General features: G+C 40.4%; 1 protein-coding gene across 1 annotated transcript in view; it reads left to right on the top strand.

Annotated features, from left to right (window-relative positions):
• Window positions 1–27,324, top strand: part of tafa5l (TAFA chemokine like family member 5, like) — a 76,678-nt gene that overhangs the window by 39,589 nt on the left and 9,765 nt on the right. Inside the window, exon 4 of the mRNA XM_022670620.2 lies at window positions 5,569–5,696. Coding sequence (XP_022526341.2) covers window positions 5,569–5,696 — 128 coding nt within the window. The remainder of the gene's footprint in view (window positions 1–5,568; window positions 5,697–27,324) is intronic.

The following is a 27,324-nucleotide window of genomic DNA, read 5'->3' as shown; positions in this document are numbered from 1 at the left end:
CCCGCTAGCGTTGCGGTTAGCGTCTATTGCTAATGCTAATGCTGCTGCACCTAGCCTTAGTGCTGGAGAAACTAACTAAAAAACTCACCCTTAGACTGTTAGAAAATTGGATATCTAAACTTACTGTAAATAAACAAAAGCTCTTTACTCACCCAAATAAACAGATTTTAGGAGAGAAATTTGAAAAAATTATTAACATCCAGTGCTCTGTTTACTTTTGCAAGTTTGTGTTTTCTCTTAGGCCACTTGTTCTAGATTCCGGAAGATTTTACATTACATTACATTACATTACATTACATTTGGCAGACGCTTTTGTCCAAAGCAACTTACAATAGTTGAGTACAATGTAAAATAAGTTTAAAGGTAAAACATCTTTGGATAGGGATAAAAGGAGGACAAAGGGGAATAATAGGATAGAGGAGTGAAGGAGAGATAGAAGGAAATGAGGTTAGAAGTAGTTAGTGTGTTAGAGGTGTTAAGAGAGTAAGTGCTCTTTGAAGAGCTCTGTCTTCAGGAGTTTATTAAAGATAGCGAGAGATTCTCCTGATCTGGTAGTGGAAGGTAGTTTGTTCCACCATTGGGGAACTCTGTATGAGAACAGTCTGGATTGCTTTGTGTGAGTGTTTGGCAAAGCGAGGCGACGTTCACTGGAGGAGCGCAGCGGCCGGGAGGTAGCGTAAGCCTTCAGGAGCGAGTGCAGGTAGGAAGGAGCCTGTTCTGTCATCACCTTGTAGGCGATTGTAAGAGCTTTGAATTTGATGCGAGCATCAACTGGTAGCCAATGGAGCTCAATGAGCAGTGGGGTGACATGTGCCCGTTTTGGCTGGTTGAAGACCAGACGTGCTGCTGCGTTCTGGATCATCTGGAGTGGTTTTACTACACAGGCCGGGAGGCCAAAAATATAAAATATTTTAAAATATAAACAATTATATATTAAATACTATTACAATAACTCAACATTTTAAGTGTAATTAACTCAAGTAATTACATTGCTGAAACAATTGATGTAACAAATAAGTTCAAATTGAACTTATTTAGACTAGCTCTTTTGCCTTTCTGAAGGGAGTTACCGGGAGACTCAGGTCTAGCATTATCAGGCGGCATTTACGTCCTTCTAATGCTAATGCTGCTGCACCTAGCCTTAGTGCTGGAGAAACTTAACTAAAAAAACTCACGCTTAGACTATTAGAATATTGGATATCTAAGCTTAATGTAAATGTAAAAAACAGAAACGCACATCCACGTTCGTGTTTACTTTTGGGCCCCTTGTTCTAGTTTCTAGGGAGATTTTTTTCTAATTTCTGGTCATCCGAGGGCCATAATTGCTATGTGGTTGCTATGTTTTAAGTACAATTAAGTTTTTTTTTCACCTCGGATGCCTCGGGATGAGTTGCTAAACTACTATATACTGTACTCTTCTCAGAGCAGTGTTCTGTGACAGGCATTCTCTGCATTTAGAGTAATGGATGCTGTACTGCTGCTTGTTTTAGGACAATAACTCTGCAGCCAAAATGCTTCTGAAGCTTCTAAAGCTCGCAGAAGATTGAAAATAGTTGTCTCAGTTCAGCCATGCATGCTGTATGAGTCTTATAAGAAAAGGCCTGATAATGCTGCTGCACCTAGCCTTAGTGCTGGAGAAATTTAACTAAAAAAACTCACCCTTAGATTATTAGAATATTGGATATCTAAGCTTAATGTAAATACATGGAAACATATGACCCAACCAAATAAACAGTTTTTTAGGAGAGAAATCTGAAAAAATGATTAACACCCAGTGCTAGTTTGACTTTTGATGTTCTGGATTCTGGGAGATTTTATCAGATTTTTTATTGTTTTATATTGTTGTCAAGCTGAGTTGCTAAACTACTATATACTGTACTCTTCTCAGAGCAGTGTCTTAAGACAGGTATTCTCTGCATTTAGAGTAATGGATTGGATGCTGTACTGCTGCTTGTTTTAGGACAATAACTCTGCAGCCAAAATGCTTCTGAAGCTTCTAAAGCTCGCAGAAGATTGAAAATAGTTGTCGCAGTTCAGCCATGCATGCTGTATGAGTCTTGTTCTAAAACACATGTACAGACAGAGATAGAGAGAGAGAGAGAGAGAGAGAGGGAGAAAGAGAGAGAAAGGGAGAAAGAGAGAGAGAGAGAAACACACCGTGTAGTGTGGGCTGGTGTCCAGGGAAAGTCATGTTAACTGTCTGAAATCGCAGAGACAGGACCATCTGTCCTTATCTGGCCCTGGATTTCCCGGCGCTGCCGTGTCGAGGACGGCGTCTGCGCCTGCGGCTCGGCAGAAATGGCGTCTGCGCTGATGGAGGTTAGCTCGCAGGACATTAAGGTTAGAGAACTGTGGCCTCCTCCTTCTTCCTGTCTCTCTCTCTCTCTTTCTCTCACTCTCTCTTCTCGCAGCGTAAATGAGTCAGCAGGATGGGGGGATGAGGTTTTTCCCGAGGCACAAATTACACTTTAAATGATTTTCAGTGAAGAATTTCTGCTTTTATCAGGACTGAGCTCAGTCAGCGCCCACAGAGACTACACTTCCCTAAAGTCAGATCCAATAAGCACAGCTAAAAGCTATAACACAATATAAAAATATACATTAAAAGTCTCAGAGGAGCACAGAATAATATGCTAAGAGTGGCTGTATGAAAGAAAAACGTGTTAGCTTTTGGTTATTTGTGGTTATTCTGCTTCAATTTGATAGCTTCTGGTTAAGCTGATTGGTTCAGGTTTAGCCTGTTAGCTTAAAGTTATGCTGGTTGGTTCAGGTTTAGCCTGGTAGCTTTTAGTTATGGTGGTTTGTTCAGGTTTATCTTGTGAGCTTTTGGTAATGCTGATTGGTTCAGGTTTAGCCTGTTAGCTTAAAGTTATGCTGATTGGTTCAGGTTTATCCTGTTAGCTTTTGGTTTGGTAACTCTCATAGAAACACTGCGCAAAATGCTAAAAGTGGTTGTGTGATGCAAAAATGGACATGGTTTCTTTTGGTTTAGATTGTTAGCTTTTGATTTTATTGTGTTATTCTAGCTATTGCTTATGCTGTTTTATTCAGGTTTAGCCTGTTAGCTTTTGGTTTGGTAAGCCTCATAGGATGCTAAAATGCTAAAACAGCGCAGAAATGTTTGTTAAAATTGGTTGTATGATGTAAAAATGAACATGAGTGAATTGGTAAAACTGTGAATCTGTTAAACTTTAACTTTTACGCTAAAAGTATCCACCCAGCGAGAGCAAGACCAATTGTGCTCTCTCAGGGCTCTGGCAGCTGATGGCAAGCTGCATGAACAGGATTCGAATCAGTCATAATGGCAGCACTTAGCATGCTGGATCATCCAAAGTCACGTTACTTTTTGAAACATCTTTAAAGTGATTTTTATTTGTATTCTTAACTGTTCCTTTACCTTAGAACTGATACCATCACAGATGCTAAGATCCGAACCGCTGCCCTCGTTTTCACCTCTCACGGTTTAGTCTTTATCTCCCGGAATTGCGTGACATTCATGTTCTGTTAAGGATATTTAAAGATCAGATTGCTTCGCTTTGCTCCGCTGTGCTTTGTTGTCTTTCATGACTGGCCCAGTTGTGTTGGTGCTTTTTGAATAGTGTCCCAGTGAGAAAAGCCTGTTTGTTCGATGCGGAGCTGCTTCTGATGGATCTTCTTTCCCATGAGTCTGCAGGGCTCGGACTGCTCCCGCTGTACCGGCTGAGACGGCTTTGTTCTGCGCTCGTTTAAAGACGAGCGTCTTCGTCTCACCGTTTCAGCTTCCTGTCTTACTTTGATGAACGGAAGGCTAAAGCGGCAGCGACAGCGAGAGATCACCCTCACAGTCGTGACAGTCATGCATGAAAGGACTTGTCTGAGATCAATAGACAGGCTGTAAACAAGGTCCTGAAACATATGCTAAAACGTAATGAAAACATACAGACGTTTTCTACACAATCCACTCAGATGGGGGTTGACCAATCTCATTAATAAGCTCTAAAATGGATTTAACAAAATGAAACAAGGTTTAAAAAATGGAAGAAAGCTAAGTAGGCATGCAAACCTGTTAAACCCCAAACACCAGCCGAGAGAATCTGTTCAAATTTCTATGCAGAAGCAAGCATAACAGAACTGTGAAGCTCTGCTGATACTCACTGCACTAAGTTTAGTAACACACTCTTGAGAGGGGTTTCTGGTTAGTGTTGTTAAAGCTCAGCATAAATTTAAGAGGGATATCTCGAGACTCTCGAGAGGGGAATCCGGTTAGTGCTGTTAATATTCTTTGCTCTAATCTCTGAGTCAAACTCTGAGTAAAACTTTCTTTAAAACAACGCTCAAAGTTCAAAAAGTTATTTAAGTAAAGTTAACAGAGTAAATGACGCACATTACTACCCACATCTGATTTTGGTTGTTATGTAGGGGTTTTGCCCTGCAGGGGAATTGAACCGTTGTCTGCCACGTGAAGAGTGGTAGGTGTTCTTATCCACTACCCTACACCAACTGATTCACCAATTCACACGACTTATTAAAGACTTATTCACACAGGATAAAGTAGGTCTGCCCACTTGCTCAGAAGGGTAGTGCATTTGTGGGTCTTTAAAATTGCACCAGAATAAATCCTCCAGTTCCGTGGACAGACTGTGCGAACCCGTGAGTTTTATTCCACCCTGCACGTCTCCAGCGTTTGTTCTGACCCTGCCACCCTGTGAACCACGGCTGAACTGGAGCTGTAGTGCCTAGAGTGCAGGCTTTCCAGAGCCAAGTACAGTCCGGCTGAAAGCTAAGAGCCACAAGCATGTGTGTGAGAATGTGTGTGTTGGAGAGTGTGTATATGTGTGTGTGTGTGGGCTGGACGATTGGATGTGGTTTTCTAGCAGAATAAAGTTGGTGTTTAGGGACAGGAAGAAATTGAGGTTAGGACTGAGAAATAAAGAAAGAAAATTAATTATATATTTTTTTCTCCCACTCAATTTTCTTAGAGCCTGCTAGAGTAGTTAAACAAGACATGTCCTTTTAGCCAACACGTTAGCTATAGCATTTAAGGTGGAAGAGAAGCGTTTTCTCTTCCACCTTAAATTCCACCTTAAATGTGGCAGCTCAACCAGCAGTTCCAAAACAGGCTTTTTCGAATTTTAGTCAGGCTAAACCCAATGTTCCTAGAGCCTCCTAGAGTAGTTAAACAGGATTTGCCTCATTTTACTATATATATATACCTCACTCGAGTTTAGCAATAGTAAGGAACAAGGGTGTCACCATGTTGTTAATCTACAAAGATTTCTCTGCTGAAAAAAATGTTTATTTGGGTGAGTAAAGTGCTTCCATTTATTTACAGTAAGCTTAGATTTCCAATATTTTCAACAGCGCAGTTAGCAGTTAGCAGTTAGCAGCAGCGCTAGCCGTGGTTAGCAGCACTTATTGGTAGTAAATGCTGCATTTACAACTGCCCAACCAAATCACATTGATTGTGAACTAAAACTAGAGTCAGTTTTAACAAGGCTAATAACTGCAGATATGAAAATGCACAAAAAACAGATACTGTAGCTTAATGGGTCATTCAGTCAATGTGTTTCTGTGTGTTTCTGTGTGCAGCGAGGATAGTGAAGAGCAGGCAGTGGTGTGAGATGACCCCGTGTTCAGAGGGAGAGATCTGTGGGCTGCTGTTCAACCACTCCGGCTGGACCTGCACTAAAGGAGGAGGACGGATAAAAACTGTCACGGTAAGATATCTGCTCTCTGCTTCCATTATAAATCCGGCTATCACAGTGTTTACCCTATGTATTTTAAATTTTTTGTGTGTTAAATTTGGGTCTGATTCATTTTTGGGAAAACCCTGGAGTGGATTTTTACTTTCTGGACCTGGACTACTATAGGTGTACTATAGGTTTAAATAGGATCTCCGGTGGATTTGGTGTTTTACAGAGACTCTAAGACTAGCAGAGCTTTCGTTATTAAACATTATGCCATAGTTTTAATAGCAGGGTTAATGATGGTAGGCTATGTGTTCCTTACAGTAAAGTTTAAAACATACAACATTAGTGAAACAGTGTGAAATATTAAATCAAATGCTGGAAATCAAATTTAGCTTTTTTCCTTGGCTTTTTTATCTGATTAATAATCAATTCATTGAAAAACATAACAAACAGATTAACTGAACAGTTATCAGAATAACTGTTAGTCCCTGTCTGTAACTGTGTGTGTGTGCACAGATACAGGGGTTGGACAATGAAACTGAAACAGGTTTCATGGCTAAATTGGAGCAGCCAGGTGTTCAATCTTCATTAATTGCACATTATTGCACCAGTAAGAGCTGTAAGAGTGTGAAGGTTCAATTAGCAGGGTAAGAGCACAGTTCTGCTCTAAATATTACAATGAACACTATAACATTATGGGAGACATACCAGAGTTCAAAAGAGGACAAATTGTTGGTGCACGTCTTGCTGGAGCATCTGTGACCAAGACAGCAAGTCTTTGTGATGCATCAAGAGCCACGGTATCCAGGGTAATGTCAGCATACCACCAAGAAGGACCGACCACATCCAACAGGATTAACTGTGGACGCTGTAAGAGGAAGCTCTCTGAAAGGGATGTTCGGGTGCTAACCCGGATTGTATCCCCCAAAAAAACTCCATAAAACCACGGCTGATCAAATCACGCAGAATGTGTACTCAAAGTGCACCTCAACTCTCCTGTTTCCACCAGAACTGTTTCATTGTCCAACCCCTGTATGTCTGGTTAAAGTGTCCTTCACACTTTATATACTTTGTATACTGTAATTTTCATTAAGCTCACATAAATGACAGCATCATTTATGAAAAAAGAAATTATGAATAATCATAATTGTGATCCATTCAATCAACAAATCATTGCAATTATGCTCTCAGCGGTACTGAGCCGCGGTACTTCACGTCGGTGTTGTAGGATCTAGTTGCAAAAACAGCTTTACAAAACCAAGAGCTCTCCAAAAACCAGACACATCAGAGGCACTGCCGGGGAGCGGAGACGGCCGAGACGAGCCGAGACGAGACGACGGCGTATCAGAGACACTGTGTGTCTGTGATCTCCAGGCCCCGGAGAGTGTTTATTCACAATCAGACATGCCGTGGAGGTGGAGGAGGGCGTGGGTGATTGGGCGTTTGCGGTGCTGGAGGTAGAAGACGAGTGGTTTTTAGGCAGCTGGTGGGGATAACCAACTGGAGGAGGGGACAGGTGGGCAGGTGTGCAGTGATTAGGCGATGAGTCGTCTCTCCGCACTCTCTCTCGTCTCGACTCGTCTCGTCTCGGGGAATCTGTGGGAAAATAGAGTAGAGAAGAGGAGAGGAGAGCTGGTTGTTGAGAGAGTCGGCGAGAGGTTTGATTTGGGAGTCTCTCAGGGACTCTCTGAGTCACTCCAGTCCCCGACAAACTGCCTTTTATCCTCTGTGTTTGCTGTGGCTGGAAGTGAAACAGGTGGAGTCTGGTACTTGTTGGCAGCAGAGGCTCTTCTTTTCTTCTTCTTTTTCCTTCCACTGTGTTCACTATTAACCTTTCAAACTCTACGCTTATTATACATGCATCCATCAGCCAGTTCTTAAATCAGTTTCTCTGATTTTGCTTTTTTTTATAGGTTTATGTTTGAGTAAAATTAATATTTTGTTTTATTCTATAAACTACAGAACAACATTTCTCCCAAATTCCAAATAAAAATATTGTCATTCAGAGCATTTATTTGCAGAAAATGAGAGAAATGGCTGAAATCACAAAAAAAAAAATAATAATGCAACGAAAACAAGTTCTCAAAATATTCATTAAGTTTTAAGATTTAAGAGTTCGACTTTTACGGAGATGTGAATTTTATTTTCCAGCAGGACTTGGCACACTGCCAAAAATGTACACTGCTAAAAATGGACCAATTTGGTAGTTTAATATAACAATCTTATTTTCTGATACACTGATTTTTGGGTAGATCACACTTTTCAATGATATTCTACCATTTTGAGAGGATTTAGAGCATTTATTTGCAGAACATGAGAAATGGCTGAAATAACAAAAATAAAATAATGCAAAGAAAACATGTTCAGAAATCAATATTTGGTGGAATAACTCTGGTGGTTTTTAATCACAGTTTTCAGGCATCTTGGCATCATGTTCTCCTCCACAAGTCTTACACACTGCTTTTGGATAACCTTTTTACTACTGGTGCAAAAATTTAAGCAGTTCAGCTTGGTTGGTTTGATGGCTTGTGATCATCCATCTTCCTCTTGATTATATTCCAGAGGTTTTTAATTTGGTAAAATCAAAGAAACTCATCATTTTTAGTGGTCTCTTATTTATTTTTCTAGAACTGTATATCTCTTTTAGTTGTGAAGAGCCCAAATACAAGCAGTGAGAGCTGTAATTCATTTAGCTGCATAAGCTAGCCTCAACAAATATGGTTTTAATATGAATATAAAAAAAAAACTTCTATCAGACATTCATATCACACTGTGAAATGCTGTCCCAGGGTTTCTGAGCTATATACAAATGATCTTTCACCAGCTGTGAGCTGTGAGGGATGCTGGGAGTTGGGAGTCGTTGCATCGACTGAGCAGAAGTGGTCTGGACTGCTGTGCTCGGCCGACAGGGCTTTAAATGTCACAAGCAAGACCTTATATAATATAAAAAAGTATTTTGTGCTGTCATCTTTAGCTCATCCTGTAAAGTTACCATCCTGAAGATAGATGGTTTTGTTCAGACAATGAATAAAATATATATTCCAACACCAGCAGATAGCAGACATGTCTCTCCAAACCATCACTGATCATCAGTAAATTTTACATTTTATTTAAAGGAAATCAAGGGATCAGAGTCTGGAGGAAGAGTGGAGAGACACACAGTTCAAGCTGCTCGAGGTCTAGTGTGAAGTTTCCTCCATTCAGTGATGGTTTGGATAAAGGGACATGTCTGCTATCTGCTGGTGTTGGTCCACTGTGTTTTTTTTTTATCAAGTCAGTGCAGTCTTGCAGCACTTCATGCTTCTTTCCTCTGCTGACAACTTTAATGGAGATGCGGATTTCATTTTCCAGCAGGACTTGGCACACTGCCCACACTGCTAAAAGTACCAATTGGTCTTATATAATATTCTAATTTTCTAAGACACTGCTTTTTTGTGTTTTCATTGGCTGTAAGCTTCATAATCATCAGCAATAAAATAAATAAACGCTTTAAAATAGATCACTCTGTTTGTAATACATCTATATAATATATGAGTTTCACATTTTGAACCGAATGAATGAAATAAAATAACTTTTCAATGATATTCACATTTTTTAAGATGCACTAGTTACACTGCCTGCTATATTTAGTTTCATTTAATGAAGTATTTTATGTGACTGCTGTCCATGGTCCTGAAATATAGCTGTAGTGAATAGACCAATGTCACTGGTGGACCAGAGCCATGCATATATTTGGGGATACCCTAATCTAACTCTCTGATTTACGCTCATAATGGTCTAATGAGTAAAATCAGGTGGGCCACCATCACTTGGCAATGGGTTACTGATGAAACTGGCCCTCACACAGGCTGCAAATCCCTCTGGAGCATCACGAGATGCTTCGCCAATGTCTATTTAGATGCCACCCACACATGCAGTGCTGTCCCCATTATTCTGCATGACAACAAGCAGGGAGCCACGTTTGTTTAATATGTGTTAGAACTTCCGGCATGGCAACAGACCACTGATATATATATACACAACCACTGTAATGATAATCCTACAGAATGAGAAGTAAAATATACTCAGAAATTTAGAGAATGTGAAAGAAATTGGAAGAAAATGAGAATTAAACACAGCACACTGAGTTGGAGAAACAAGTAGCCCTTTTTATCAAACAGTGACAAGAAAAAGTTTGTGAATTTCATGTTTTTCTGCATAAATTTGCTATAATATGCAATCTGCTATTCATCCAGGAGAAGGGAATTGACAAATATTGTGTCTAAAATGTACACAAGTACACGAGAAGATACACAAAAGTACACAAAATTGTGCATGCTTGTGCAAAATTATATTTTGTTTTAAATTTAGCACTTTTAACCACAGACACAGCTCCTCTTCTTTGGATGGTGGTAGATATTATTACCCTATTTTAAGGCGCACCATCAATGAAGGTCTAATTATAGGTGCACTGGATTCTAAAATGCATTTTAGGCAACAATAGTAAGGAACAACGGTTTTGATTAGCGCTAGTAAAAGCTCCTAGCACTTCATATCACTACACTACACTGTCTGAGTGTTTCAAGTAACCCAGGGCGCTATTAGTTAGCGGTTCATGCCATGCATCTTGTTTTAATATGGTAAACACGCAAGCCACAGTCTGATATACTCACCTGTGAACAGCGAAAGAGGTAGTGCTGTGGTAAGCAGCTAATGCTAATGCTGCTCCAGCCTTGCTGCTGGAGAAACTTCACTCACAGTAGTAGTACTGTGTGTCCACAGTAGTAGTTTCTTTACAGTACAGTTACTTTAAATGCAATACAATTAAAAACTATTTAATATAAATTGACCAGAAATTCAAACTAAATGCAGTAGAAAGAAACTTTTAAAGGTGGGCATTTAAAAATATGGTAAATAGCAGGGAAATAGTTGTAGCACTTTGTCCACGTACTACTGAAATATCTATGGCGCCTTAAATAGCCCAAAGGGCAGGATGTGATACTCACAGAGGCCTTTTTTGAGTGTGCAGAGTGCAGTATTGTACCCAGCCTTGGTAAAGAGTCAGGCCAACAGCTTTTAAAGAGGTTGAGATTGGAGAAAAAGCACAACCTCTCGAACAAATCTATTAGTTTCTTCACCTGTAGCAGGAGTTAATGAACTCGGTGACCTCGTTCAGCTTCTGGAAGTCTTAGCCGAAATGCTGACTTCTATATCGGCTCCGGAATAACAACAATGACTCCGGGCGACAGATCTGTGACTCTTCAATTACCCCCAATTCCAGCATTTACCTTGCTTCTTCTGCAGTGCTCCATATGCTCTCTGCTCTCAGAGATCCTGAAATGTTGCTCTGCTCTAGAAACAGCAGCAGCATTAATCTCTATTAATCTCTTAAACTCATTAAAAATTTAAACTAATCAAAAGTTTCTAATTGTCGATCCTCTAAAAGCTATTCTTTTTTTGCAGAGCTAACTCCACACCTCCAAATGAGTTAGCTTTTTTTACGTCATTTACACACTCCAATTTATGTGATTGATCCTTACGATTGGTTAATTCAGGGCTTCTCCAAGGTGTTGATTGACCTCTATGAGTGGTTCATCATTAAGCAGCTCCACAATTATGCAGTTGTGTCCCCATTCTATCATTATTTAAACCACTACTGTACATTTCACTTTTCTTTTTAATATTCTGAAATCCACCCTCACATATACAGCTCATGACAAAAATACGATACACTTAAAAAACGATGAGTTTCTTTAATATTACCAAATTGAAAACCTCTGGAATATAATCAAGATGAAGATGGATGATCACAAACCATCAAACCACCAAACTGAACTGCTTGAATTTTTGCACCAGGAGTGTAAAGCATAAAGTTATCCAAAAGCAGTGTGTAAGACTGGTGGAGGAGAACATGATGCTAAGGTGCATTAAAAAACCTGTGATTAAAAACCAGAGTTATTCCACCAAATATTGATTATTTTTGAACTCTTAAAACTTCATGAATATGAACTTGTTTTCTTTGCATTATTTGAGGTCTGAAAGCACTGCATCTTTTTTGTTATTTCAGACATGTCTCATTTTCTGTAAATAAATGCTCTAAATGAGAATATTTATTTAAAATTTGGGAGAAATGTTGTCTGTAGTTTATAGAATAAAACAACAATGTTCATTTTACTCAAATATAAACCTATAAATAGCAAAATCAGAGAAACTGATTCAGAAACTGAAGTGCTCTCTCATTTTTGTCCAGAGCTGTATATTAAAAGGATAATGATGATTATGATGATTATGATGATGACGATGTTATATTTTCCAGAGTGCAGGTGTTTATGGTCCATTTTAAGTATTGTCTGTTCCAGCTTCTCTTTCTCTCTCTCTTTCTGGGAGTGTGTTTGTGTGTGTGCACTTGTGTGTGTGTGTGTGTGTGTGTGTGTGAGTTTTGTGTGTGTGTGTGTGTGTGTGTGTGTGGTTTCTGGGAGCCTGCAGCGTTGTGTCTCACAGCCTGTGGCAGCTGCTGGAGATTTTATGCTCATGTTTCCAGCACCACGTAATCCAGCCTGACAGCGCAGAGGAGTGTGTGCAAGTGTAGCTGTGAGTCTGCGAGTGTGTGTGTGAGTGTGTGTGTGTGTGTGTGTCTGCGTGTGTGTGTGTGTGTGTTGATCGTCCGTTCTAATGCTGCTCTTCTAAATGTAATGCCACTCTGACAATAAGTAAGATGCTGCTGAGTTGTGTTGTCTGGGCGAGCTTAACCACCAGAGCTGTGAGAGAGAGAGAGAGAGAGAGAGAGAGAGATACAGAGAGAGATAGACATGGACAGAAACACAGAAAGAAAGAGAGAAATAGCGAGAGACACAGAGATACAGAGAGAGATACAGAAAAAGATAGAGAGAGAGACATAGCGAGAAAGATAAAGAGAGAAACACAGAAAGAGAGAGAAATAGAGAGAGAGATACAGAAAGAAAGAGAGATACAGAGAGACATAGACAGAAAGAGAGAGAGAGTAAGAGAGAGATACAGAGAGAGGTGGTGGGGTATCTGAGGCAGTGTTGTTGTAGCTGGGTGAAGCTGAAGCTGTGAAACGGGGGATGAAGGCATATTAGAGCGAGGTTCGGTCCCCCGAATTTAATCCAGGTCAGACTGAAGAGCATTGATTTGTGCTCTAATGGAGAATAATCTATCTATCTATCTATCTATCTATCTATCTATCTATCTATCTATCTATCTATCTATCTATCTATCTATCTATATATCTATCTATCTATCTATCTATCTATCTATCTATCTATCTATCTCCTGACAAAAGCCGTAGCTTATTTATCTATCAAAACATAGAAGTATATAAGTGCAGTCACTGCAAAGACCATTCAAAACTTTATGGTGAAACTGGCCCTCATCAGGAGGGCCCCAGGAAAGGTAGAGCGAGAGTTTCCTCTGTTGCATAGGATAAGTTAATCAGAGTTACCAGCCTCAGAAACCACAAGCTCCCCAAATAAGAATTTTGGTTAAGTTAATACAGGATTCATTATGTGGTTCTGTATAGTCTGGATTACTTCAGTATTCATTTACAATGTAGCAAAAATATATATTAAATTAATGTCTGTCTGTCTGTCTGTCTGTCTGTGTCTATCTATCTATCTATCTATCTATCTATCTATCTATCTATCTATCTATCTATCTATCTATCTATCTATCTATCTATCTATCTATCTATCTATCTATCTATCTATCTATCTATCTATCTTTGTCCTGAAAAAAGCCGTAGCCTATTTATTAAAGACGATGCTTAATGTTATAAGCCTTTATAAATGTTGGTTTATGTGTGTTTTTATGTCAGTTGCCGTAAAAGGAAATAAATACAGTTGTTACGTAGCTGTCTGTGGTAAACTTCTCCATGGAAATGTAGTGTGTGTGTGTGTGTGTGCATGCCTGCACTGTATGAGTGTTATGTAAAGATGCTTGAGCAGCAGATGCACCACAGAGAGGCACAGCATCCAGAGCAAAAAACACACTGCATTGTGTGCAGTGGGATGCAGTCCAAAGAGTGTGTGTGTGTGTGTGTGTGTGTGTTTGTGTATAGGCTTTTTTCCCTCTTTCTGTGTGGTTCGGTGTGTTTCTGTGAATGTGTGTGTGAGAGAGAAGTACACACACACCTGCACCTGCAACCTTTCTAAATCCAGCCCCCCCAGGGTGTGTATGGGAGGGGTGGAGGCAGAGCCAGGTTCTGACCCTCTAATGGAGTTAGCATATGCAGGATGCTGAAGCTGTGCCAGACATTAATATAGATCAGTCACCGGGGCCCCGAACACGCCGTGCCATTTGTCTTCACTAGTGAACTGCTGAAAGGTTCAAATTTGCTGTATTCTCTGGAGCCGCGTGCCATGGCACCACACACGCCGGAGAGCCTGCGCTGGAGAGCCTGTGCAGTAGAGCCTGTGCAGTAGAGCCTGTGCTGTGCTGGAGAGCCTGCAGGTAGCAGCAGCATGAGGTCCAGAGTGCAAGTTTTGCTTTAGCAGAGCCTGTGCAGTAGAGCCTGTAAAGGAGCCTGTGCAGGAGAACCTATGCTGTAGAGCCTTGGCAGTAAAGCTGGTGTAGTAGAGCCTGTGCTGGAGAGCCTGTGCAGTAAAGCTTGTGCTTGACAGCCTGCGCTGTAGAGCCTGCGCTGTAGAGCCTTGGCAGTAGAGCTGGTGTAGTAGAGCCTGTGTAGTAGAGCCTGTGCTGGAGAGCCTGTGTAGTAGAGCCTGTGCTAGAGAGCCTGCACTGTAGAGCCTTGGCAGTAGAGCTGGTGTAGTAGAGCCTTGGCAGTAGAGCTGGTGTAGTAGAGCCTACGCTGAAGAGCCTGTGCAGTAGAGCCTGTGCTAGAGAGCCTGCGCTGAAGAGCCTGCGCAGTAGAGCCTGTGCTAGAGAGCCTGCACAGTAAAGCCTGTGCTAGAGAGCCTGTGCTGGAGACTCTGTGCAGTAGAGCCTGTGCTGGAGAGCCTGTGCTGGAGAGCCTGTGCTGGAGAACCTGTGCTGGAGAGCCTGCACAGTAGAGCCTGTGCTAGAGAGCCTGCGCTGAAGACTCTGTGCAGTAGAGCCTGTGCTGGAAAGCCTGTGCTGGAGAGCCTGTGCAGTAGAGCCTGTGCAGTAGAGCTTGTGCTGGAGAGTCTGTGCAGTAGAGCCTGTGCTGGAGAACCTGTGCTGGAGTAAACACGACGTAACCGCACGGTCTTCATCCACATGGTTGGGCACGTGCTTGTGAACGCATGTGTTGAAAGCTGCGCACCTCAGTCCAGCACAGTTTTACGGCGCAGATATTTCCAGTTACAGCTGAATTCACGCTTTTAATCCAAAAAAAATACGCTCTTATCATGCTCTTAGCATGCTTTGTTAAGATAGCTTTGTTGAGGTTCTTAGTATTGACACAAAACATCTTATCTTGATCCAAATTCATACAATTTATACAATTTTATGATGTCTATAACCTTGTTTATAATGCTTTATGAATGCATTGTAAAAACATGACATGACATTCATAGAAAGTGGTACCAAACATACTTACTACAGTTCTGCAGCAAAGCGATGCCCTAATAACTGATCACACATCGTGATTATATTACGATTTAGTACTACTCAAAAAATATTATACGTAATGTTCCTGTAATGAATAGGTGCTTTATGAGCTGTTATAAGCCTTCAGAGCTTTAGGTAGGTTTAGTAAGCTCTGTGGTTGATAAGGGCTGTAGATTATTGGAGCAGCTGTAGTCAGAGGTGGGCTGCAGCAGTATGAGTCAGTGGACTGTAGTCAGGATTTGAAGATTTGAGAAATGCTGCTCATAAAAATGTTCAGATATTGAGCAGGTTCAGGCCAAGTTCTGTTCATTATATTTATGGCGGTAAATTGCAGCAGGTGGGCGCAGGTTCTATTCTTAGAACCGGGAGATGGTCTGCGTGTCACTGGGGGATTTGTACTCAGCGGAGAGAATGGAAAGAGGGGGAGGGGCCTGTGAAAGAAAATGCTAAATATAAAAAATGGTTCATTTTCATTTTGTTTACAGCAAAAGGTGGGCACACAAGGTAGAGTTAGGAGTCTTACCCAACAACTATTATTGGAGTTCATACAAGAGAAAAAAGGACGAGAGAGGAAGACTCATCACTCGCATTAGTGACAAATCCTGAGCATCTTGATTGTCCTCTCCTCGCACATAGTTGGCCAATGAGGTTTCAGTATGGGTGGGAAATGGGGGTGCCAACAGTACACAGTATAGCACAGTTAAACAAAGGGCTAAAAAATGTATATGAATAGTCAGGGACAGGCAAGGCCCATAACAGAACAGTTCAAACTGAAAAAACAACATACCAGAGTGAGCAGACAAGGAAGTCATACCCAGTAAGTAGACAATGATGTAGAAGGGCAATGCAAAAGGGTTAGAATATGACAACTAGATTTGATACCAGGCACTGAACTGGGAAAAAAAAACGGAAAAAACAGGGGTATTTATACAGCGGAAGACAGGTGTGTGTAATCTCAGTAATCAGGTGAGCCAGAAGCCAAAAGCATCACGTTATCCAGCATGTTCGGGAGGCTAGATGCAGGTGCATCATGGGAAATGGAGTTTTTAGTGTAACACAGACAGATAGACAACGTTGGGAATCATTAATTGGATTTATTGGTTAGATCTTATAGCAATTTGTTACAGTATTATATTCTTAGTTGTGGTTCATGTTAATGTTTATAAAGCAGGTTCAGTCCAGATTCTTTATGTATTTTATGATATTTCAGGCTGTAAATTGCTGCAGGTGGGTGCAGGATCTTTTCTTAGAGCCGGGGGATGATCAGCATGTCGTGACACCGGGGGGAATTGTATTAGTGGAGAGAGAGAGGAGGGGGCGGGGCCTGTGGGTGGCCTGCGGTGTCTACAGTAGGAGCTCCTCGGAGACGTTAACTCAGCAAAAAGAGGCTGGCGTGAAAACGCTGAGTCACCCTGTCAGGTGTTTGATGGTACCTGCATGAGCAGAGCGTGGGGGGGGGGGGGGGGGGGGGCTGGGAGAGAGAGCGAGGTGTCCTCAGGAGTTACATCTTTATAACGACCCCGACTGAGAGAGTTTACCGTACTGCTCTCTATATCTCTCTCTCTTTCTCTCTCTCTCTGTTCACTATTCTCTCTCTCGCTCTGTAATGCAGTCCATAAATTACTGGACTGAACTCTCTGTTTTAGTTGCTGTTGTCTTCACAGTCCTGAGCACTGAAATGGAAAGATGGAAACAAAACATTGTTCTACTGTTCCATTTTCATTCCAAGCAAGCTGTAGTGCTCCTCAGTCCTGCCAGGTTCACACCAGTCTGCGCGAGAGTTCTCGTGAATTCTCGTGAATTTCTTTTAACTTTGTGCTTTCAAGCACTACATCACATTACATTACTGTATTTTTTAATTTTTTTAAATACATTAAAATGAAAAAAATGTAAACAATACAAGAAAAGATTTTGATTATTTTTCCTTGTAAAAAGAAATCAATAAACAAACGATTGAAAGATTATAAGTCACACTGTATCATAAGGCAAACTATCAATAAATGTCTATTTTCGATTATAAGTCGACACTAGTAAGGAACAAGGGTGTCGCCATGTTTTCCTTCTAATTCAGCTTAGCTAAGCTAAGCAAAGTAAACAAAACTGTAATTCTTTAAAAAATATATAAAACAAACACTGGATGTTAATCTACACAGATTTCTCTCCTAAAATCGGTTTATCTTGGTGAGTAAAGCGCTTCTGAGTAACACTAAGGCTGGGTGCAGCAGCTTTAGCATTAGCTAATTAGAAATTAGCATTAACGTTAGCTAATAAATAATGTTAATGCTGCTCCAGCAGTACTAGCTGGGGTTCGTAGCAGGCTATACACTGGTAATACTCACCTCCGAATAGCAAAAGGGCTAGAGGTTAGTACAGTTAGCGGCTAATGCTAGTAGTCTTCCATCAGTGCTAGCTGGGGTTAGTAGCAGGCTTTTCTTCCAGGATTGCCCAGTATTTGTCTCCATCCACCTTCCTATCAAATCTGACCAACTTCTCTGTCCCTGCTGAAGAAAAAAATCATCCCCACAGCATGATGCTGCCACCACCATGTTTCACAGTGGGGATGTTTTTTTAGTGTTACTTTTCCGCCACACAAAGTGCTTTGTTTTTAGGCCAATATGTTTAACTCTTGGTCTTATCTGACTACAGCACCTTCTTCCAACTTCTTGTTTGCTTGTGTTCCTACATGACTTGTGGTTAAAACTGCAAACTGTACTTCTTATGTCTTTCTTTCAACAATATTTTCCTACTTACACTCTTTTATAAAGGCTAGATTAGTTATTAATTAGTCACATCATATTATGACATATATAGGCCACTTCTTTTTATGTTTTTTACATCAGTGCTATTTTGTCCGGTTAAAATGCATGGTCTGTGCAACTATTTCAGCAGGTGTAAAAACAGTAATTTTACTTGGGTACAGAACAAAACAAACCGCACTAAGACCTGCAAGAGGAAGTGGTCTCAATCTCCAACTCCAAAAGGGTTTGTTTGTGGTGAAAATGTGATCTGGCCTCGCTCCAAACACACCTATCAAATATTATCTTCATATGTGAGCTACATTGCTGTTCAGGTGCAGTTTAACCTGATTTATTACCCACATTTTTAAAAATACAGATATGAAAAAAACACAGTCTCCACTGCTTCGGGACGCTAAGCTCGTTATCACACTGAACTCAATATGTGCACAACTTCAGATAGTGATGTGATTGCACAGAGACTGCACAGGGATTTGCACAGAGACTGCACAGGGTTTTGCACAGAGACTGCACAGGGTTTTGCACAGGGTTTTGCATCCCATTGAAAGTCGAGGTCCCATGAAAAAGTCAGAAGGTCCGGTCCAAAGAAGGCACATGAGAAAGCAGGTGCAGAGATCCAGATCCCTATCAATTTTAATAGACGTGATGTAACACTGGGACACTGTGACTCATAAATTCAGTAGACTAGTCCTCCAGTTCTGAATCTGAATATATCAGGAATATCCTCACGCGTCCTCTGAGCTCAGGGTTCGCCTCGTTCTGGGAGAAGAGAACTGAAATAGACTGAGACAAGAGAATAGAGCTAATCCTGACCTGGCAGGACTGCTGCTGTTATTAAGGCAAGGCGAGGCATCGCATAAACGCTTCACATAAAAGCTAAAACTAAAACTGAGATAAAACTAAGCTTCAGCTTTTACCGTTTCAGTTCAGTCTGCTGAGAAACCAAGCGGAAGAACTGACGTCTGTCCAGTTACCGTACATTTCTCTGCACTTATCCTCTTTTCGTCTTCTTTCTGCCAGTCGCCCTCACTCTCTGACTCTCTGTCACTTTTAGCCACATTATCTCTTCTCTTTTTTACTGTCTCCCTCTATTTCCTCGCTTCCACACCCCTCCTTCCCCCTCTCCCTCTCTCTCTCATCTCTGTGCCTCATTAATGGCAAAGCTCTGTCAGTGCAGAGTCATCATCAGGAACCAGCGGAGAGAGAGAGAGAGAGAGAGAGAGAGAGAGAGAGAGAGAGAGAGAGGGAGAGAAACATCAGGGACTGTAAAAGAGAAAGAGACAGAGAGAGAGAGAGAGAGAGAGAGAGAAATCAGGGACTGTGAAAGAGAGACAGAGAAACATAAGTAACTATAAGAGAGAAAGAGAGAGAGAGACACTGTAAGAGAGAGAGAAACATCAGGGACTGTAAAAGAGAGAGAGACAGAGAGAGAGAAACATGAGGGACTGAAAGAGAGAGAGAGAAAGAGAGAGACAAGGGACTGTAAAAGAGAGAAAGAGTGAGAAAAAGACACCAAGGAATGTGAAAGAGAGAGACATTGTAAGAGACATCAGGGACTGTAAAAGAGAGAAAAAAAGAGAGAAAGAGACAGAAAGAAAGATACAAGGGACTGTGAAAGAGAGACATAGAAACATCAGTAACTGTAAGAGAGAAAGAGAAAGAGAGAAAGAGTGAAAGAGAAAGACATCAATGAATGTGAAAGTGAGAGAGAGACAATAAGAGAGAGACAAGTGACTGTAACAGAAAGAGAGAGAGTGAGCGATAAACACTAGGGAATGTAAAAGAGAGAGTGAGAGAGAAAGTGTGAGACAGAATGAGAGAGAAAGATAGAGACAAGTGACTGTAAAAGACAGAGAGAAAGAGAGCGAGAGGGAAAGAAACACCAGGGACTGTAAAAGAGAGTGAGAGAGAACGATAGAGACCGGGGACTGTAAAAGAGAGCGAGATAGGAAGAAGGAAAGACACCAGGAAACCACTGAATGTAAAAGAGAGAGAGAGAGAGAGAGAGAGTACATAATATCAATGCAGCAGAGACATCCATTGGTATTGTAGCCCACAGAGAGGAAAGAGGGAGAAATGAACGCTAAGCGAGCGGGAGAAGAGAGAAGTGAGAGCGAGAGAAAGAGAAAGAGAGAAAGAGGAGTGAAGGTGGAGTGGTGGAGTGGTGTTGGGGACTGGAGGCAGTGGATTCAGTCGGGCGTTTTATTCTGGACGGCGTGTCTCGCTCAGACTGAGGCTGATCTGACATCCCCTCGCTCGCTCCCTCCCTCCCTCCCTCCCTCCATCCCCCCATCCCCCACGTTCCCGCGCTCGCTTTCCGCTCACGTCTGCCTGCGTTTGCCCACGCGCCGCCCGAGCTGTTAGAGGCCACTAAATATCTGCGGCTCGGGGGAATTGGCAATCCTGCGAGAGTCTGTAGCCTCTCCAGCCTCGCGCTCTGCTCTCTTTTATCGAATGCATTTATGAAGCCAAACACTTTTCACTCGTCGGGTCGGCTGATTTGATTTGCGATTCGAGGGGAGAAGAGATGGATCCATATGCGACTTTTCTCCGGAGCGGGAGGGAAGCTGCAGAGCCTTTCTGTCCTACGTGACTGAAAACCTCATGTTAGAACCAGCCTCTCCGTTCTCTCTGTTTAGCCATGCTAGCAGTGCTAGCGTCCAGCGGTGTTACTCTCCAGATGCTAGTATTGGCTGGCAGTTTGGTTAAAAATGACTTACAGAACAGTTAGACCCATAAATATTTGGACAGTGAGATAATCTTCATGATTTGGGCTCTGCATGCCATCACACTGGATTTAACCCTTGTGTGGTGTTCATATTTTTGTTACTCGTTTACTTTGTTTAAGCAATTTTACATTAAAATGCTTTACACATGCTTGCTTCACCTAAATTGCAAGCAATATAAACAGCTTACATGGTTAATATTTACCCTTTACCTTTCTTATGTTACATTTCTTTCAAAAAGTGCTACTCTTTTTTTATTAGTTTTTTTTTTAAATAAAATGTAAAAGAAAATGAATTAAACTCAAGAAATGAGTAGAAAATTGGTTTAGTTTCAAATTTACAAATGAAGCAATGTTTATTAGCCCTTGGCCAAACATACTGTATGTAATATAAATGTGTAGGGGGGCGGGGGGGTGTAGGGGGGGGTGGGGGGGGTGGGGGGGTGTAGGGGGGAAGAGGGGGGGGGGTACAGTGTGTGTTTATCGAAAATGTGTTTTGATATATGTTTTTCACAAAAAATGAGCCAATGACAATGAGTTTGACTTAGAAAAAATATTTTTTTAGTATCATTTGATGAAAAATGAAAACGGGTCCCACAGACCCGAACACCACACAAGGGTTAAGAAGAAGCTAATGAGATGCAATTAACCCTTACAACTCTACGCACAGATTTTCCGTCCAAAATCACACCTTGTGTTCTCAGCTTAATTACTCAGGATTGCCTTCACGCATCAGCATAAAGCATATATGGTTAGAAAGGGTTGAACTTAATCTTTCTGATAAATAGCATCTAGATCTCAGTGCCATAAAGCAGCTGCAAGAAATCCATTGGGAAAAACACCAAAGTTCCTTCGTTTTTAGTTTTTTCATACAGAGACTTGATTACGCACAGGTGGATTCTATTCATCATCATCAGTCATTTAGGTCAACGTTGGATCATTCAGAGATCATCACTGAGCTTCTGTGAATTTCTAAAAAAAAAAGTTTAAAATCCAATAAATTTAATTCCACTTCACAATTGTGTCCCACTTGTTGTGGATTCTTTACAAAAAATGCAATTTCATATCTTTATGTTTGAAGCCTGAAATGTGGCAACAGGTTATAAAAAAAAAAGGTTCAAGGGGGCCGAATACTTTTGCAAGGCACTGTATGTAAATTGATCATGACGTGTTGCCTCCGAAGAGGGCTTGGGGCTTGGGAACGCCCACATTTGTGGAAGTTGTGAGGTGTGATCTTGTGAGAGAGGATGAACATTGGCCAGCATGCTCATGGTTAGGTGACGTGAATTATGGGAGTTGGAGCACATACACATTCTACCACATGTATTGGCTATTAGTAATCCTAGTTCCTGTTCATTGGCTTCTGGCATGTCAGTGTAGTATTTCCAGTGCTGTGGTCCCTCCTCCTCCTCCTCCTCCTCCTCCTGCATGCTGAATACTGCCTCTGCTGCTGTGATGTTTCATTAGTAAAATCAGACTCTGCTCCTGACTATTCCACAGCTCCCCGCGGTACACAGGACTGGACACATTTGTCGGGTAGATAACTAGTCTACAGAACCGCTGCTGCATTTTAATGTCTAGTTGTAGACTGAATTTTTCTTTAAAAATGGAAAATTTCCATTTAAAAGTGCTGCATAGTCCCAGACTACGCTTAATTCCGTTCTGGAAAACGAAAAAAGCCCATAAATGCAGTAATTAAGGCTCCAACGATGTGGGAATTCTGGACCTGTGCCGATATTCGATATTACACTTTTTCTGCATTGTAGATTAATACTAAATTACAGAGCCTCTAAAGTAACATCATGTTAAAAAAATAATGAAATAATGCATGGCCACAACTTATTAAGGCATGGCAACAAGAACCTAATGCTTGGGAACAAGATATAAGATAATAACTTTAATTAACATATCATTAACTGAAATTATTGAAATTGAAATTATTACTGCTTATTACTTATGATTTATAAGTTTTCAAATTCTGATGAGCTAATGCTAATGATTTCATTGCTGACAACTAATTATCATGTGCAAAAATGTGTTGAATAAACTAATGCTTTGTTCACATCTACTTATCATAAGTTAAAAATATATTAATGAAAGTTATTATGACGTGTTACCACAGGATAATTAAGGCGTGGGAACAAGATAATTAAGGTGTGGCCATGACTTATTAAGGTGTGGGAATGAGTTAATTAAATCATAGCCATTAAGGTGTGGCCACACGTTTCTTTTGTTTAACAGTTAACAAAGCCAGCAGAGACCAGAGTCGCAAAGACCACCAAAAACATTATGATGATGAAACTGGCACTCATCAGGACCGCCTGAAAAAAAGGAAGAGCAGGAGTTTTATGAAGGAAAAGGGAAGTAATGCCAATATATAATAAAATGATAACTTATGGGGAGAGACTAGACATCCGGGTTTGAAGTTTATAACTTAAAAAAATTAAAGCAAATAAATAAAAATGAGCTTAAATCAATACATTAAAAAAAAAGGTGCGGCCAGTGTTGGCCAATTGAATTTGGGTGGCCAGCATCACTTGTTGGTTGCTTTCTGCCAAACAATAAATACAAAAAACACAATAAATACGAAAAATAAAGCAGATAATGATATAATTCCATTATCCAATCATCATTAGCATCCCTAATCCCTAAAAGGAATGTGCAAAGGAATGACATTTTGTTGGCTGGTGTAAAAACACAAAACAAAATGAAGGACAAAATAATGCGAACACTTGAAAACTGCACAGTGGTTTTAAATGGCTAAGTTGACCTGATCTCTACGCCAGAGCTTTATCTCAAAATCCAATTATTTCAAGAGCAGATGCTGTTTTTTGTTACTGCGATGCTTCCTACCCTCGCAATTACGGTTTAATGCGGAGACACAAGTCAGAGCCGGTGGACGCTTTATTAAAAGTATGCACACATAAGCCCTGACAGTGTAAACAGCTGGATGGTGTAATGATGAAATCTAATGCGGGGGGTTCAGCTCTCCGCTAAGCTTTTATACTCTTCACATCAAGTGTTTACAGACTTCGGAGAGTAAAGCTGCTCTTCGCTGGATGAAAGTAGATCAGTAATTACTGAAGTAATTCTCTTCAGGCGACGGCGGATATTTTCTTTTCTAATGCAGGCCTGTGTGACCAAATGAGGCAGAAAAAGGCCTTGGATAAAGTGGCTTTATGCTGATATAGGATGCTCGCTAAGTGGAGGCACATGCTGGCGTCTGTTAACGAAATGTGCAGTTAGCGCCAGGGTTCGTACGGCCATGAAAAACCTGGAAAAGTTATTTCCAGGAATGGATAAGTTTTAGAAAAACAAAAGTAGCCAGAGAGTTTTGGAAAAGTCCAAGAAATTTGGTCTAAAAATCTTTGTGTTTCATTTTATTGATGGAGAAATTTCTGCATATTATAAAAGCAGCCATTGGGGGGCGCTGAGTGGTCCAGCGGTCTAAAGCGCTGTCACTATGATAGAGAGGTCAGCTGCAGGAGCCCTGAGAGAGCACAGTTGTCCAGTACAGTAGATGGTGCTCTCTCTTTCCCCTCATCACTCCTATGTATCAGAACCGAGTCGCTGTGCTTTCCTCCGTAGCGCTGGCGTAGCGCTGTGATGCTACAGCAGTTCAAAAAGAGGCGGAGTCTGACTTCACATGTCACATGTGTCGGAGGAGGCATGTGCTAGTCTTCTTCACCCTCCTTTACACTCGTGATAGGAGGAACCCTAGTGAGTGGGTTGGGTAATTGGCTGAATAAATTTGGGAGAAAGTAGGGGAAAAATGGAAAAAAATTATAAAAAAAAAAAAATTGAAGATCAAGGAAATATTTTTCTTAGAAGTTTTCAATATAAAACGTTTTTCCTTAATTAGTATAATCTACATATAATATAAAAAAATGGATCATCTCACATATTTGCAACCCCCTGAAACAAATGCAAAAACTAAAACAAAATTTCAGTGTTATGTTTCAATTTTATGTGTAAAATTATTGTGTTTTTTATATGTTGGTGTTTTAAAAGTAAGAGTAAAAGTAAAGTATTGAAACCTTAAAAAAAGTTTGAACATGTATTTTTTTTTTGTTTATAAAAAAACGAATGAATTATCCTAATTGAACCATTACCTGTTAGAGGAAAGAAACATCACTGCAGTAAAAAAATAAATATAAAAATATATAAATATATATAATAATTAGCTCTGGAGTTAAATATGCACACCGCTTGTTAGATTTTTTTTTTCAGATATCTCTTGGATAATTAAATATGCGACAGGTCAATATGACCCACGATTACCATTGCTGGTTCTGAGAATTTAACATAATAGGAGGGTTAAACTATAGTTAAAATAATAATAGAGAATTTCTGCATGTTATAAATGCAGTCATTAATAAGATGAGATGAGAAAATAAAAATAAAAAACTGCTTGTTTGGGTCACGTAGCACTGATACTGCATTACTAAACAATTTTACAGCATTATGTTTGTTATAAAATACAATATATTTGTATTTATAATGCAATATGAATGTAGAATTCATAAAAAAGTGTGACCAAAATTATGATGAGTTTTGTGTGATAGCACGTACAGTATATCCTCTTGAGACCCAGTGTCCTCATATGGGGACATTACATTTCTTCTTCTCTGCATAAACTCTTTGGCCTCATATGGAGATACTGCCCGTCCCATCTAGTGGTCACATGACAGCATTACACTCGATTGATTAAAAACAAGGTGTCGGGAATCCCAGTCAAAAGTTTTTACAGCCAGTCTAGACATTCTCAGAAATTCTCATCCAATTTTACATTTAATTTAGTTTTTAGACTAATTGGGTCCTTCTGATCCCAAATGACAATGAATCATTTTTAAATGTTAAAATAATAAATGACTTCCTGTACAAAAACAGAGTTTTTATACTTGTTAGGTCACACTAATCCCAAGTTAAATTAAATTAAAAATGCACACCAAGCAAAAGTGTGGGTCTCAGGAGGATATATAATAAGTGCAGCATTCTCCACCAGCGTTCTGCACTCTCTCTGAACAGGTGAATTAGCGTATTGCGGTTCTGGTAATCGGCATTCAGCGGGAGTTATCTTTACAGAGTGCTGCTCCATCAATCAGAGCTTCATTAGCCGCTCGGACCACCTCTGCTCCTACGGCAGGAGTAATAATTACAGCCGCGGCTCGGCTCGCAGCATCGCAGTAGATAAATCAATCTTTAAATGGTTAATCTGGCCAAGGCGTACGGAGAGGAGCCGCTCTCACACTTGGCTCACAAAACTGCACTTAATTCGCGGTTGCCGTGCCTACAGTTACCGTGGAGATGGACACCGGCATGGGTTGCAAGCGTGCAAGAGTGTTTCTCGGGACTGACACAACCTTCGCTGCGTAGCATTAAAAAGCTGTTCGTATTCAGGTGTAAATTGTTATTAAGAGTGAAATAAAAAGTGAAATAAATACAGAACCAGTCAAAAAATTAGTTTTTTTTTACTATATTGTAAATGTGATCCAGATGTGATATGAAAGAACACATAAGCAAATCTTATCTGGGGAGCTGTTTGTTAACTAGTTGTTTTGAGGCTGGAAACTCTGATGAACTTATCCTGTACAACAGAGGAAACTCTTGCTCTTCCTTTCCTGGGGCGCTCCTGATGAGTGCCAGTTTTATCATAACATTTTTGCTTGTCTTTGCCAGTGCACTTCTTGAAATGTTTCAAATGTTGTATGTTGTATGTCATCTGAGGTAGAGGAGCTACTACAGAATCTAAAACATAAAACATATTCTGGCCACCTAAAAATGACGAGTTTCCTTGATTTAACCAGATTGAAAAGCCTCTGGAATATAATCGAGAGGAAGATGGATGATCACAAGCCATCAAACCACCAAACTGAACTGCTTGAATTTTTGCACCAGGAGTAAAGCAGCATAAAGTTATCCAAAAGCAGTGTGTAAGACTGGTGGAGGAGAACATGATGCCAAGCTGCATGAAAAAAAAACTGTGATTAAAAAACCACCAGGATTATTCCACCAAATATCGATTATTTCTGAACTCTTAAAACTTTATGAATATGAACTTGTTTGTTTTCTTTGCTTTATTTGAGGTCTGAAATTTCTCATTATCTGCAAGTAGTCTGTCTGTAGTTTATAGAATAAAACAACAATGTTCATTTTACTCAAACATAAACCTATAAATAGAAAAATCAGAGAAATTGATTCTGAAACTGAAGTGCTCTCTTCGTTTTTTTCAGAGCTGTATATTCACTAATCAGCTACAGACTAAGACTTGTTGTTGCTCGTTGACACTGCATGTGTCAATCTGGCAACCCGCGTGAGTTTTGCGTCTGGGGCAGAGAACTCTAAATAGTGTTGGAGATTTAAAAAAATGGATTCCTGTACTTATTTTACACATTTGCACTCATTTATAACTGATTATTACTTAAAAAAATAAGGCTCTAGTGTGGGTCCACTGTTAAACTGGTGCTCACTAGTTTCCTTGTCTAAATGCTGAAAAATATCATCATTCCTGCTCTCTTTGTCATGAAAGGCATGATTTAATTGGACTCAATGCAACTGCTGATTCAAGCCAACCTGAGCGTGACCCGATATGACGGCAATTAGAGGATGGATGTTGCTGAGCTGGCAGGAACAGCGATCGACGCAT

The sequence above is a fragment of the Astyanax mexicanus genome, chromosome 12 (assembly GCF_023375975.1).
Source record: "Astyanax mexicanus isolate ESR-SI-001 chromosome 12, AstMex3_surface, whole genome shotgun sequence".
NCBI lineage: Eukaryota > Metazoa > Chordata > Actinopteri > Characiformes > Acestrorhamphidae > Astyanax > Astyanax mexicanus.
Note: the sequence above shows the minus strand (reverse complement) of the source record. Positions and strands in the feature narration are given on the sequence as shown.